General features: G+C 42.8%; 1 protein-coding gene across 1 annotated transcript in view; it reads left to right on the top strand.

Moving 5' to 3' along the window:
• Positions 1 to 276: 276 nt before the first annotated feature.
• The window catches only part of LOC140475906 (cytosolic carboxypeptidase 2-like), a 73,203-nt gene continuing 58,787 nt past the window's right edge, over positions 277 to 14,692 (top strand). Inside the window, exons 1-4 of the mRNA XM_072567833.1 lie at positions 277 to 358; positions 1,267 to 1,443; positions 7,597 to 7,704; positions 8,835 to 8,982. Coding sequence (XP_072423934.1) covers positions 277 to 358; positions 1,267 to 1,443; positions 7,597 to 7,704; positions 8,835 to 8,982 — 515 coding nt within the window. The remainder of the gene's footprint in view (positions 359 to 1,266; positions 1,444 to 7,596; positions 7,705 to 8,834; positions 8,983 to 14,692) is intronic.

The raw sequence follows: 14,692 nt of genomic DNA, 5'->3' as shown, positions 1-14,692 counted from the left end.
CTCTGATCAAAATGATCTACAGCCAAGTACACAATAAATAAAGTGATAATAAGAAGTCAATGTTGCCCTGCTTTACCTTACTTCTAATTGTCTTCATTCCTCAAGAAACCTTTTCAAGGAGGTTCCTGCTATTCCGAGCCCCACTGGTTGGAAGTAGGTGAGTGTGGATATCAGGGGAGGACAGAGTCATGTTTAGCTGTGGCACTCCTTCTCCATGGTGTATTCGTCACATAGTTCAGCACTCGGCATGAAAAAGAAGCCTGAATAAAAGAGAAAATGTCCACAAAGTACTTGCTAACACAAGAGAATGAAAGGTCAAAGCAGTTTTTATTACTATTGCCACATGGACCTAAGTACGGTGAGAAGTTTCATTTGGCGTGCAGTACAGGCAGATCATTCAATACAAAGTGCATTAGGGCAATAGAACAGAGCGAGGAATACCATGTACAGCTGCAGAGAAAGTGCATAAAGAATACAATGAACTTAAAATTTAAAACTTAAGAGTCCGTTCAGAAGTTTGTTAACAGTGGGGAAGAAGCTGTTCATGAATCTATTGTGTTCAAGCTTTTGTATTTTCTGCCCAAGAAAAGGGGTGGAAAGAGATTATAACTGGGACGGGGAAGATCTTTGATTATGTGAGCTGCTGTTCCTGGGCAGCGAAAAGTAAACCATTTACTATTAAAAACGCTGTAATTCAGGATTGAACTCATTTAAAAGATAAATGGTCAGGGCTGTTATTCTGGAAGAATAATATTATATGAATTAAGGAGTAGCTTGTGGATCTAAATCTGATTTTCTGTCTAATGGCTGTGAGTGGGTAGCCGTGGTAACTGCTTTCCATGTTGCAAACACAAGTGGAATGACACGATAATAAATCAAAGAACTGCAGGTGCTGGGGATCTGAAATAAAAACAGCAATTGCTAGAGAAACTCAGCAGGTCTATGATCCTTTTTCATAGTTCTTTCTCTCCACAGATACTGCTAGACCTACAGAGTTTCTCCAGCAATTTCTAATTTTCTTAGTGTCACTCTATGATGATTGTAAATGTTAATTTTGATGCCATTGGGCACCAGGAAATGGATAGAGTGATTGTAGAATTAGAAGGCCATGCTTTCCTGGTGCTAATGTGCAAGGGATTGGGCTAAATACAATCCTGCCCTATCCACTTCTGATGTGATTTACTTAGCTGGAGCAATTTATATTTAAACTTTGTTAAGGGGAAAAGAATCTTTTACCGTTCCTCTCCCCTTTTCTTCCCATTTTAGGGTGTCAACGAAAGCCTCTTTTACCCCGTACAACTCAGATTGTGATTGAGGACAGTTTTGGAGGGCTTGTCCATCGTTTGTGTGAACCATGGGACCTCTATGGCCTTTCAACCAATCACCAATTGCCCTGTTGGCCACAGGAGTGTGAGGTCATCAAAGAACGCATTAGGCACATTGGTGAGTTCTGGCTACAGACCAGGGAATGTGTTGGGCATTGAATGTTGTTATGGTGAATGGTGTGTCTCTCTACCTCTCTCTCTCTACACACAGACACACACCACACACATAAATCATTTTTTGGGTCAGGATTTTACATGGTTGAATATTTTCTGAAGGGTTTGGAAAAAAAAAGTAGCTAGAGAGACAGTCTTTCTGGAAAGGTGACCTGATCCAGTAAGTGTCAGACAGCAGGAACCCCTGGAATGTTAATAGAAGATTGTTTGCACTGAGGTAGTAAAGATAAACATTGTAGGCCATTGGCTTGCTTTTGGTTCAGGATAATTAAAATTGACTTTAGGTTAAGAAACTCAGAGATCAAAAGTTTTAGGCAACTCAGGAAACACCTGACTTAAAAAAATACAACACTAGGTTATGGTCCAACAGGTTCATTTGTAACCTCTTAGACCATAACCTAGTGTTGTGTGATTTAAGAAACCTTGGCGTGCAGGTTCATAGTCTCTTGAAAGTGGAGTCGCAGGTGGATAGGATAGTGAAGAAGGCGTTTGGTATGCATTCCTTTATTGGTCAGAGTATTGAGTACAGGAGTTGGGAGGTCATGTGGTATCTACAGTGTCTTTCAACTCCAATCCTGAATACAACCAGCAACAATCAAAGATGGTGACTACAAAAGCACCAATCAGAATTTGGATTGAGACACATGGGACAGCGGGTCCTATACACCTTTGTAATATATAGGACATATATAGGGAGGCTATGTAGGACATTGGTTAAGCCACTGTTGGTATATTGCATGCAATTCTGGTATCCTTCCTATCGGAAAGATGTTGTGAAACTTGAAAGGGTTCAGAAAAGATTTACAAGGATATTGCCAGGGTTGGAAGATTTGATCTATAGGGAGAGGCTGAATAGGCTGGGACTGTTTTCCCTGGAGCGTCGGAGGCTGAGGGGTGACCTTATAGAGGTTTACAAAATTATGAGGGGCATGTATAGAATAAATAGACAAAGTCTTTTCACTGGGGTGGGGAAGTCCAGAACTAGAGGGCATAGGTTTAGGGTGAGAGGGGAAAGATATAAAACAGACCTAAGGGGCAACTTTTTCACACAGACGGTGGTACGTGTATGGAATGAGCTGCCAGAGGAAGTGGTGGAGGCTGGTACAATTGCAACATTTAAGAGGCATTTGGATGGGTATATGAATAGGAAAGGTTTGGAGGGATATGGGTCAGGTGCTGGCAGGTGGGACTAGATTGGGTTGGGATATCTGGTTAGCATGGATGAGAGGGACCGAAGGGTCTATTTCTAGATTAGATTAGATTACTTACAGTGTGGAAACAGGCCCTTTGGCCCAACAAGTCCACACCGACCCGCCGAAGCGCAACCCACCCATACCTCTAACCTAACACTACAGGCAATTTAGCATGGCCAATTCACCTGACCTGCACATCTTTGGACTGTGGGAGGAAACCGGAGCACCCGGAGGAAACCCACGCAGACACGGGGAGAACGTGCAAACTCCACACAGAGAGTCGCCTGAGGCGGGAAATGAACCCGGGTCTCAGGCGCTGTGAGGCAGCAGTGCTAACCACTGTGCCACTGTGCCGCCCATTCTGTGCTGTACATCTCTATGACTCTATGACTCTATAACATCGACACCTCCACGTCATACTTTAACAATAGCACGGGAGTGGCCAGTTCTCCCAGTTCAGGTTTTTTTCCTAGCTTGGTTTAGTTGTGGTAGAGAAGCTGCTCATAGCAGGCAGTCAGAAGCTGCTACAGTATAAAAATGTTCCAAGCTTCAGCAGATGATTCTTGACTGACTTCTCTCTCTGAAATCTCTCCTGCCTGTAAGAACTTAAGACCATAAGACATAGGAGCATAAATTAGACCATTCAGCCCATTGAGTCCACTCCACCATTCAATCATGGCTGATAAGTTTCTCAACCCCATTCTCCTGGTCTCTCCCCATAACCCTTGATCCCCTTGATACTCAAGAAACTATCGATCTCAGTCTTAAACATACTCAATGACCTGGTCTCCACAGCCTTCTGTGGCAATGAATTCCATAGATTCACCACTGTCTGGCTGAAGAAGTTTCTCCTTATCTCTGTTCTAAAGGATCTTCCCTTTACTAAGGCTATGCCCCCGGGGCCTAGTCTCTCCTACCAATGGAAACATCTTCCCAACATCTACACTATTCAGGCCATTCAGCATTTTGGATGTTCAATTAGATCCCCCCCCCCTGCCCCCATTCCTTCTAAACCACATTGAGTATAGTTCCAGAGTCCTCAAAAGTTTCTCATATGTTAAGCTTTTCATTCCTGGGACCAACAGGTTCATTTGTAACCTCTTAGACCATAACCTAGTGTTGTGTGATTTAAGAGACCTTGGAGTGCAGGTTCATAGCCTCTTGAAAGTGGAGTCGCAGGTGGATAGGTTCTCATGAACCTCCTCTGAACACGCTCCAGGGCTAATAAATCCTTCCTGAGATATGGGACCCAAAACTGTACACAATATTCCAAATATGGCCTGACCAGAGCCTTATCAAGCCTCAGACGTACATCCCTACTTTTATATTCAAGTCATCTCAAAACAAATGCCGTCACTGCATTTGCCTTCCTAACCATTGACTTAATCTGCAAGTTTACCTTGAGAGAATCCTGAACTAGAACTCCAAGTCCTTTTGCACTAGATTTCTGAATTTTCTCCCCATTTAGAAAATACTCCATGCCTCTATTCTTCCTACCAAAGTGCTGACCTCACACTTTCCCACGTTGTACTCCATCCACCACTTCTTTGCCCACTCTTCTGACCTGTCCAAATCCTTCTACAGCCTCCCTGCCTCCTCAATGCCACCTGCCCCTCCACCTATCTTTGTATCATCTGCAAACATTGCCAGAATGCCCTCAGTTCCTTCATCCAGATCGTTAATGTATAAAGTGAAAAGTTGTGGTCCCAACACCAACCCTTATGGAACACCACTTGTCATCGGCTGCCATCCTGAGAAGGACCCTTTTATCTCCACTCTCTGCCTTCTGCTGGACAGCCAAGCTTCTATCTATACTACCACCTTGCCTCTGACACCATGGACACTTATCTTACTCAGTAGCCTCCTGTGTGGCATCTTGACTAGGACCTGTGTTTGAATTTATCTTTGCCAAGAGGTGTGTTTATGGGATGTTCCGGGAATTGGAACAGCTCCTCAGTGAAGTTGCGGTACCAAATAGTGAAGTTATTCTACATTCTGTTTTCTTTTGTTTGCGTTTCAACTGCAGTGGTTAAATAAACTCTGTTTTGCTTAAAGCTGAGTGGTTTGACCAGCTGCGTCACACCTGGAATACCCACTCACATCTACCTTTAAAATATGAATAAATTAGGGTCTAGGCTACCTTCTTGAGATATTTTGAGGGTGTCTGGCCTTGTCCATAACACTATGTATCTGCTGCCTTTGTTCTTCTAAACTGAAGTGGTCATGAGTTTGAAAGGTATTATGTGAGGATCGTTGGTGAATTTCTACAGTGCATCTTGTAGATGGTACATGCCGCTGCTACTGAGCGTTGGTTGTGGAAGGTGTGGATACCTGTGAATATGATGCTAATCAGGTGGGCTGCTTCATCCTGGATGGCTTCTTGAGTGCTGTTGGAGCTGCCCCCATCCAGGGAAGTGGGCACGATTCTGTTACTCTCCTGACTTGTTGTCGTAAGTAAACCAATAATGATGTCGAGAGACAATGGAGCAAGTGTCATTAATGCTGGCTGATGATATTATTTGTCTTCTACAGTGGTTAATAAAAGAGAAAATATTAATTGGAAGTATATATGGAGACTCCAATCAGTCTCACTATCGAGTGGGATTAAAGGAGTGACCCAGTGAATGACAAAGTTGTGCTGGGATTAGTAAAATAAATTCCTGTAGTGGGAATTAATTTTTGTCTAGAAAGTGATCTGGCAGGCTTGAGAATATTAGTTTCGCCAAGAGTGGTGGAACAACAAGGTAAAAGATATTGAGATACTGCAGGAGGAACATCCCAGACTGTTTCCTGACTGTGTCATGACTAGATCTTAAGCCCATAATCATAGACTGGAAGAAGAGGAGTCTATAAAACAGGGAGATCTTTAGAAATTAATCTATCAGATTCAATTACTGAATATATAAATGAAAAGAATGGAAGTGAAGAGAATAAGGCTAACATTTAGGCCCTGGTCTTTAACAAAAATATAACAAATGGACCTTAAATTGAAAGAGTTATAACAACCAGTCTATCAGAAATTGATTTTTTAAAAATCTGCATGTACTAATTGTAAGCCAAAGTACTAATAAAGAAATAGACAGCACCTTAAATGGGCAGTGGCCCAAGAATTCTATCTGAGTATCATAATAATGTTTATGAGTGACTCACAAACTTTTAAAGGCAGGTCCCTTAAATTATTATTGTGAACACAAGTAAAAAAATACTAAAGAAATGTTTATTAACACAATGACATAAAGATGTGGTCAATCTTCCAGACATTTCATACATATCAGGTAGTGGGGAAACCCCAACCATCAATTTAATCTGTATCTTTCCTCAGGGTGCCAGCTGTTGAAGACCTGGTGAGCAGTATCTGAGTAGATTGTGTAGGGCCCCTACACAAAACCAGGAATGGCAATCAATGTCTTTTAATGATTCTGTATCTTTCCATAAAATTTCCTGAGGTTGGACCTTTCAGAAAAAATTGCTACAAAAATGTTAGTGGAAAAAAAGTTCAAATGTTTACAAGATGTTGACTATTCAATGAAATACAACTGGATTCAATGATCAAATTTAATAATGCAAATGTTCAATACAAATTATGACTGGTTTGGAAATAAAACAATGCACATCTTTTCCTCATCACTGACAATCTCAAGGTGCATTGGGGAGAGGGCATCAAACCTTTGAAGAACACGATTAGAAATTCTTACCAAGAATGTCCTAAGGACTGTGGAGATAGGAATTCCTTTGTCACTGTTTACTATTAGGGATGCCCCTAATGAGTACACAGGATTCAGTCTTTTTGAACTGCTATATAGATATGAAGTGAGAGGTCCATTTAAACTGATTAAAGAAAAATTGATAAACCAGGGCTTAGAACTTTTAGCCTATGCTTTAGGCTTCCAAGAGAAATTGGTCAAAGTATCTGAGATAGTCAAAAAGAGTTGGAAGAGTGCTCCATCAAAACTACAGCAGATAGAAAAGGTCTAAGTTCAGCATCTTGTTGCTGAATGCAAGCAGCTAGTATTGCTACCTGCCTCTCAGGAGCCATCAAAAGCATGATTCACTGGCCTTAGCAAATCAAAAAGAAGCTAGAAGAAGTAATCTAGGTCGTGAGTCCTGAGAAGGAACCAGCTAGTGCATTCTGTTAATATGTTGAAGAGATGCTAGTCAGGAGAAAAGTATATTTACAATAGTGAAAGAAATAGGGAATGCAACAGAAACATTACAATTGGAGAATGAATCAGAAATTAAAAATTGAGAAGCTGATTTGATTTGATTTATTATAGTCACATGTATCTAAGTACAGTGAAAGGTTTTGTTTTGCACAAATCATAGCCAGCAAGGGCATATAGATCATAGGGTGACTCATCAGCAAACAGATTAGGTATAACACAGATGCTTAAAAAGTTCAATAGCTTAGTGTTTTATTGTCTAAAAAACTATTTATTTGGAGGCTATTACAGAACCATGAGTTAATCTGTATATATAGGCTGGAGAAAATCCTTGTCCATGATATTTATGTAGATGGTGCATTACTGTTTGATAATTAATATAAAAGGCTTCTATCTCTGGATATGAATTGTTGCAAATTGATGATTTAGGGGAATAGACTGGGAAGTAGCTGGGTGTTTAATGTCTCTTTGTTTCTAGTTATGTTCTATATCTCATCGCAAAACCCTGACCTCATTTGAAGGTACCTGGATCCATACCTGAAGTGCTTTAACCTACTTGGCTACAAACCAGGAGCTGGAAGGTAGTGAATGGCTGGCTCGTTTTTACATTTGGCCAGCATGGATAGACGTGACAAATTGAATTGTTTCTTTCTGTGCCATAACCTTTCTACATGTGCCATCTTTCTTGTACAGAATACAGTGCAGGACTTTGCAACAATTCTCAACTGTTCTCTCTTTTTACAGTGGGTGTTTCAATAGGCCCAGAACCTCTGTACATAGCAACAGGGTTGGAGCAAGCACCAATCTATAGAAACCCAGAAGAGTGTGAAGTGGTTTATAGTACCAGAAAAGGTAATTAGAGATGTACTGTAAAGTCTGCACAAAATAGAAGTGTTAAATAGAAAGCAGATTTCTCTGCATTATTTATAAGGAGCTGTCTTTAGATTCTTAACTGTTTAAATAAAAGGCAAGTACTTTTTGATTTCTCCAGTAATTTGTCGCGGGTTTGACTGTTTTCCATGAACATGGATATATAGGATTGGAACAGAGTGTACTCTTTAATTCTCAGTTTAATGGAGGAGGAAATTAATCACAGGAAAATTATGAGCTCAACGACACACTTTGAAAAGCTGGTGAAAATAGATTCAATAGTAGTTTTCAAAATCCATTTGAATGAATACTTGAAAGGAAAATGTTTGCAGTGTTTTGGGGCAAGAGGAAGGGATTGGAACTAACTGGATAGCTCATCCAGGCACAATGTGTGGAATGAGTGTGGTGCTGGAAAAGCACAGCCGGTCAGGCAGCATCCAAGGAGCAGGAGAGTCGATGTTTCGAGCATAAGCCCTTCATCAGGAAGGGGGCGGGAGAGGAGAGGGGGGGTGGGGGGGGGGGTGGCCGAAGGAGACTGAGAGATAAATGGGAGGGGGGGGGGGTGGGACTGGGGGGAAGGTAGCTGAGAATGTGATAGATGGAGGTGGGGATAATGGTGATAGGTCGGAGAGGAGGGTGGAATGGATAGGTGGGAAGGAAGATGGACAGGTGGGACAGGTCAAGTGGGTGATGCTGAGTTGGAAGGTTGGATCTGGGATAAGGTGGGGAGAGGGGAAATGAGGAAACTGGTGAAATCCAGATTGATCCAGTGTGTTTGGAGGGAGGGTTCCAACGTGGACGATTTGGGACCACCTTGGAACCCTCCAATCACACTGGATGATTCAGAATAAATTTTACATTCCCAATGCTGAACATCGCCTGTTACAGGTGAGAGGGGATTGGAGGTATTCATGTCAAGGAACAATGATCATGCAATTCCACCATTTTCTATCTGTGATGGATAGAAGACCACAGTTACAGATGTGGAGGTTTTCAATATGTGCTTCCACACTGTAATACTGCCCACCGTAAACCTGAGATTGCATGATTGACTTTTGCATGTCAAAACTGGAAGTATTGGAAATAAAGCTTGTGATGCATTTGTCTTGCAGCTTATATGGAACCCTGCTTCACCTTTTCCCGAGTGAGTGGCAGTTCCAAGCCCCTGAAACAGGCAGCCATTAATGTCAGTGATCAAAACAACACACTGATATTTGAGTCTCGATTTGAGAGTGGGAATCTCGAGAAAGTATTCAAAGTGTGCGTAAGGTTTTTCTGCAATACGTGGTGAAGCAATGAGCCCCACTTCCTAAATGCTTTGAGGTCTATTATATATGTCATAATTTATGCATTCTAAACCTTTTCAAACTTTCTGTAAATGCAGCTTCCTACTGGCAGTGCAAGTTAAGGGGGATTTACCTTCGGATATTTGTCCATCAGCCCTGTATGAGCAGTATCATTGTTACCACTGTGTCAGAAGGCCAGACTGCAGTACATAATAGGGGTTGACACTTCTAGAGCAGTATGGAAGGGTTACTGCATTGGAATTACTTTCTTTTTGAGATATTAGGTGAAGGACCTGTCTACTTTTCCAGGTGAATCTAAAAGATACCACATCGACTAATTTGAAGTAGTTAGTAGAGGAAAGGTCTGGTCTCCAGGCCAATAATTATCTCTCAACCAACATTGTTTATTGTATATTAATTGTACACAGGTGGTTATTAGCATGAGATTCACTTGAGCTCCATGAAAAAGAGCCCTTGTGGCAAAGCGGTAGTGTCCCTACCTCTGAACCAAGAGACCCAGGTTCAGGTCTCACCTGTTCCAGAGATGTGTCATAATGTCACTGAGCAGATTGATTAGAAAATAGGTTGTGCTCCATCAATAAAGACTAAATCTGTTGTCATTGGGTTAGGAGAGGTACGTTTGTAGTCTAGAGATCAGTAAGCAAATATTAAAGTGTAGAAAGATTGCCTCCAGTTTTATCCTTCACTAGCTGGCTTTGTAGACTAGAATAGCCAACTATGTTCTACCCTCCACAAACATGAAGTCATCCGAAACTCTTCTCCACATTATCTCAATTACGGCAAATTATTTTCATTTATCAGCTCCCTTCTCATTGACCTATATTCAACTCTGATAAAGCAGATTTGACAATGTTCACAGTTGTTTTAAGTCCATCCAATCTCCCTGCTTCACCTACCGTATCTTTCCCATTACCCATTTCTTTGTAATCACTTCCTGCTCTACAAGGAGCCCAGACATCTGGTCTTAGTTGATTCAGGCCAAGTTTTTAAAAATGTATTCATTTGTGGGGTGTGGGCATCACTGGCCAGCCAGCATTTATTGCTCATCCCCGGTTGCTCTTGATGCTGCCTTCTTGAACCATAGTTCACCTGCTGTGGGTTGCCCCACAATGCCCTGAGGGAGGGAATTCCAGGGTTTTGACCCTGTGACACTGAAAGAGCAAGCAATATATTTTCAAGACAGAATGATGATGACTTGGAGAGGAACTTGCAGGGGGTGGTGTTCCCATGTATCTGCTGCTCTTGTCCTTCTAGATGGAAGTGGTTATGGGTTTGGAAGGGGCTTGTTGAGGATCGTTGGCGAATTGGCTTGACCCGAGCGGATTTGTCTTCAGTTTCCAAGACTTGAATCCCTGGAATTCCCATCTAATTCTCTCTACCTCTTCTTCATCTTTTGAAGACAGACTTTAAAGCCTCCCTCTGACCAAACTTTGATCAACTGCCTTTGATTGCTATCATTCAATAGCAAATTTGGCAGCAGTGGATGGGACACTATAGAAGAAACATTACTCTGTGTTTCAACTGTGCCATGTGTTTCCTAGAAATGTTCAATGAGATGGAACTTTGTTCTGATGACCTAATTAGGATTCTGGGTAATCTAAGATGGAGGATGGGGAAAATTTGTGGCTGTAAGAGCTACTTCTTTTTTGAGGTATTTTCAGCATTGGAGGCAATTTCTTCAAATTGCAGAAGCAACAATGACTGTTTTATAAGCTGTTGCATTGTTTTGGAACTTTGGGGGAAAAAAGATCAAAACCCCCAAGCGCACATTTAAGATGAGGAAGAGATCACAGGCAGAGACCAACCACGTAGTCAGTGAGAGAAAGAAACCTACACTGTGCTGTCTGACACAGCAGTGAACCTGTACAGCTACTGCCTTCGCTGTTTGAGTTCAAGTCTCTCTGGACATTGGAGTGCGTCCAAGAAAAAAAATAACAAACAGCAAAATTCACAGCTGACTTTGGAGGAACCTGTGTGGGAGAGCTCACAGCACAGGAGCTGATAAGTGCATGGTTTTTAAATGTAACCTTGCTGACTTTTTAAAATAATGAGTAGAGTGGGTTTAGTTATATGTTGTATAGAGATCTGTCTCTTGATTAAAATTTAAAAATATAATACATAAGTACGAAGTTAGCTGGGTGCTTGTTTTTTTAGAGCAGTAAGACTGTGCTATTTTCTGTAGACTGTTAAGGTGCAAAGATGACCCTTAATAGAGGGATGTGCTCCTCATGTTGGATGTGGGAGATTAGGGAGAGTTTCCATGTTACTGATGATTATGTCTGCAGGAAGTGTTTTTGGTTACAAATCCTGTCATATTGTATTGATTGATTGGAGTGGCAGTTAGAGGCAACGAAGAATTTACAGCAGCTCAAGATATGTGATGGATGGCAGTTATAGGGAGGGAGAAAAACTGCAGATACAGTCAGGTAGATGGGTTACCGCCAGGGGGCAGCACGGTGGCTCAGCAGTTAGCACTGCTGCCTCACAGCGCCAGAGACCTGGGTTCAATTCCTGCCTCGTGCAACTGTCTGTGTGGCGTTTGCACATTCTCCCCGTGTCTGCGTGGGTTTCCTCTGGGTGCTCCAGTTTCCTCCCACAGTCCAAAGATATGCAGGTTAGTTGAATTGGCCATGCTAAATTGCTCGTAGTGTTAGGTGAAGGGGTAAATGGAGGGGAATGGGTCTGGGTGGGTTGCTCTTTGGAGGGTCGGTGTGGACTTGTTGGGCCAAAGGGCCTGTTTCCACACTGTAAGTAATCTAAAAGAGAGGGAGGAAGGTAGTGCAGGAGTCTGTTTGGCTATCCCCACCTCAAACAAGTTTGCTGCTTTGGAAAATGTAGAGGGTGACGGACTCTCAGGAGAATGTAGCACGAACAGCCAAGTTTCTGGTATTGAGACTGGCTCTTATGCAATGAGGGGTACAACAGTTCCAAGCAATTCTTTGTGATAGGGAACTCTCTAGTCAGAGGCACAGACAGAAGTTTCTGTGGCCAACAGTGAGAAATCAGAATGGTGTGTTGCCATGATCAAGGATATCTCGGAGAGAGTGCAGAATATTCTCAAAGGAAGGTGGGACCAGCATGAGGTTGTTGTACACATTGGAACTAATGATGTAGGAAGGAAAAAGGATGAGATTCTGAAGGGAGAACATAGAAAATTGGGAAGGAATTTAAAAAGGAGGCCCTCAAGAGTAGTAGTATCTGAATACTCCCAGTGCTATGAAGTAGTGAGGGTAGGAATAGGAGCATAGAACAGATGAATGTGTTTCTGAGGAGCTGGTGCAGGGGAGAAGGGTTCACATTTTTGGATCATTGGAATCGCTTCGGTGGTAGAAGTGATCTGTACAAGAAGAACGGATTGCACCTGAATTGGAAGGGGACTAAGACACTGGCAGGGAGATTTGCTAGATCTGCTCGGGAGGATTTAAATTCATAATTGGGGTGGGTGGGAACCTAGGGAGATAATCAGGAAAGAGCTCAATCTGAGACTGGTACATTTCGGAAAAAAAGTGAGTCAAACGGTCAGGGCAGGCAGGGACAAAGCAGAGAATGAGTAAATTAAACTGCATTCATTTCAAGGCATGGTTAGGAAACTGGGACTGGGATTACATAACAGTTACAGGAACATGGCTCAATGTTGGACAGGGTTGGCAGCTGAATGTTCCAGGATACAAATGCTGTATGAAGGATAGAAAGTGGGCAAGAGAGGAGAGGTCGTGGCATTTTTGATAAGGGATAGCATTACAGCCGTACTTAGGGAGGGTATTCCTGGGACGGCAGAGTGGCTCAGTGGTTAGCACTGCTGCCTCACAGCCCCAGAGACCCGGGTTCAAGTCCCACCTCAGGCGATTGCCTGTGTGGAGTTTACACGTTCCCGCTGTGTCTGTGTGGGTTTCCTCCAGTTTCTTCCTGCAGTCCAAAGATGTGCAAGTTTGGTGCATTTGTCAGGGGTTAATATAGGGAATGGATCAGGGTGGGTTACTCTTCAGAGGGTCGGTGTGGACAGGTTGGGCCTGTTTCCATACTGTCGGGAAGCTAATTTAATATGCCCAGGGAAGTTAATTGAGTGGAACTGAGAAATAAGAAAGGGATGAGCACCTTATTGGATGTTGCAAGTAAAGGGATGACTGGAAGATGGGAAGCCTTCAAAAATGAGGTAACAAGAGTCCAGAGACAGTATATTCCTGTTAGGGTGTAGGGAATGCTGGATGACTAGAGAAATTGAGGGTTTGGTCAAGGAAAAGAAGGAAGCATATGTCAGGTTTGGACAGCAGAGATCGAATGAATCCTTAGAAGAGTATAAAAGCAGTAGGAGTATACTTAAGATTAGAGGGCAAAAAGTGACATCAGATAGCTTTGGCAAATAGGGTTAAGGAGAATCAAAAGGGATTTTACAAATACATTAAGGACAAAAGGCTAACTAGGGAGAGAACAGGACCCCTCAAAGATCAGCAAGGTGGCCTTTGTGTGGAGCCGTAGGACATGGGAAGGTACTAAACGGGTATTTTGTATCAGTGTTTACTGTGAAGAAGAACATGGAAGATACTGGTTGTGGGAAAATGGATGGTGACATCTGGGGCGGCACAGTGGTTAGCACTGCTGCCTCGGAGCGCCAGAGACCCGGGTTCAATTCCCACCTCAGGCGACTGACTGTGTGGAGTTTGCACATTCTCCCCGTGTCTGCGTGGGTTTCCTCCGGGTGCTCCGGTTTCCTCCTCACAGTCCAAAAATGTGCAGGTCAGGTGAATTGGCCATGCTGAATTGCCCGTAGTGTGAGGGGCAGGGGTAAATGTAGGGGAATGGGTCTGGGTGGGTTGCGGGTCGGTGTGGACTTGTTGGGCTGAAGGGCCTGTCTCCACACTGTAAGTAATCTAATCTAATCTTGAAAAATGTCCATATTATAGAGGAGGAAGTGTTAGATGTCTTAAAACGCATAAAAGTGGATAAATCCCCAGGACCTGATCAGGTGTACCTGGAATTCTGTGGGAAGCTAGGGAAGTGATTGCTGGGCCCCTTGCTGAGATAGTTTTATCATCAATAGTCACAGGTGAGGTGCCAGAAGTCTGGACGTTGGCTAACGTGGTGCCACTGTTTATGAAAGGTGGTAAGGAAAAGCTTACCGGTGACCCTGATATCGGTGGTGGGCAAGTTGTGGAGGGAATCTTGAGGGACAGGATTTACATGTATTTGGAAAGGCAAGGACTGATTAGGGATAGTCAGCATGGCTTTGTGCAAGGGAAATCATGTCTCACAAACTTGACTGAGTTTCTTGCAGAAGTAATGAAGAGGATTGATGAGGGTAGATAATTGGATGTGATCTATATGGACTTCAGTAAGGTGTTCGACAAGTTTCCTCATGGTAGACTGGTTAGCAAAGTTAGATCACGTGGAATACAGGGAGAACTAGCCACTTGGAAACAGAACTGGCTCGAAGGTAGAAGACAGAGGGTGGTGGTGGAGGGTTGTTTTTCAGACTGGAGGCCTGTGAACAGTGGTGCGTCACAAGGATCGGTGCTGGGTCCTCTACTTTACATCATTTAAATAAATGATTTGGATGTGAGCATAAGAGGCACAGTTCGTAAGTTTGCAGATGACACCAAAATTGGAGGTGTAGTGGACAGTGAAGAACGTTACCTCAGATTACAACAGGATCTTGATCAGATGGG

This window comes from Chiloscyllium punctatum, chromosome 4, assembly GCF_047496795.1.
Source record: "Chiloscyllium punctatum isolate Juve2018m chromosome 4, sChiPun1.3, whole genome shotgun sequence".
Classification (NCBI taxonomy): domain Eukaryota; kingdom Metazoa; phylum Chordata; class Chondrichthyes; order Orectolobiformes; family Hemiscylliidae; genus Chiloscyllium; species Chiloscyllium punctatum.
This window is presented reverse-complemented; position numbering and strand designations above follow the sequence as displayed.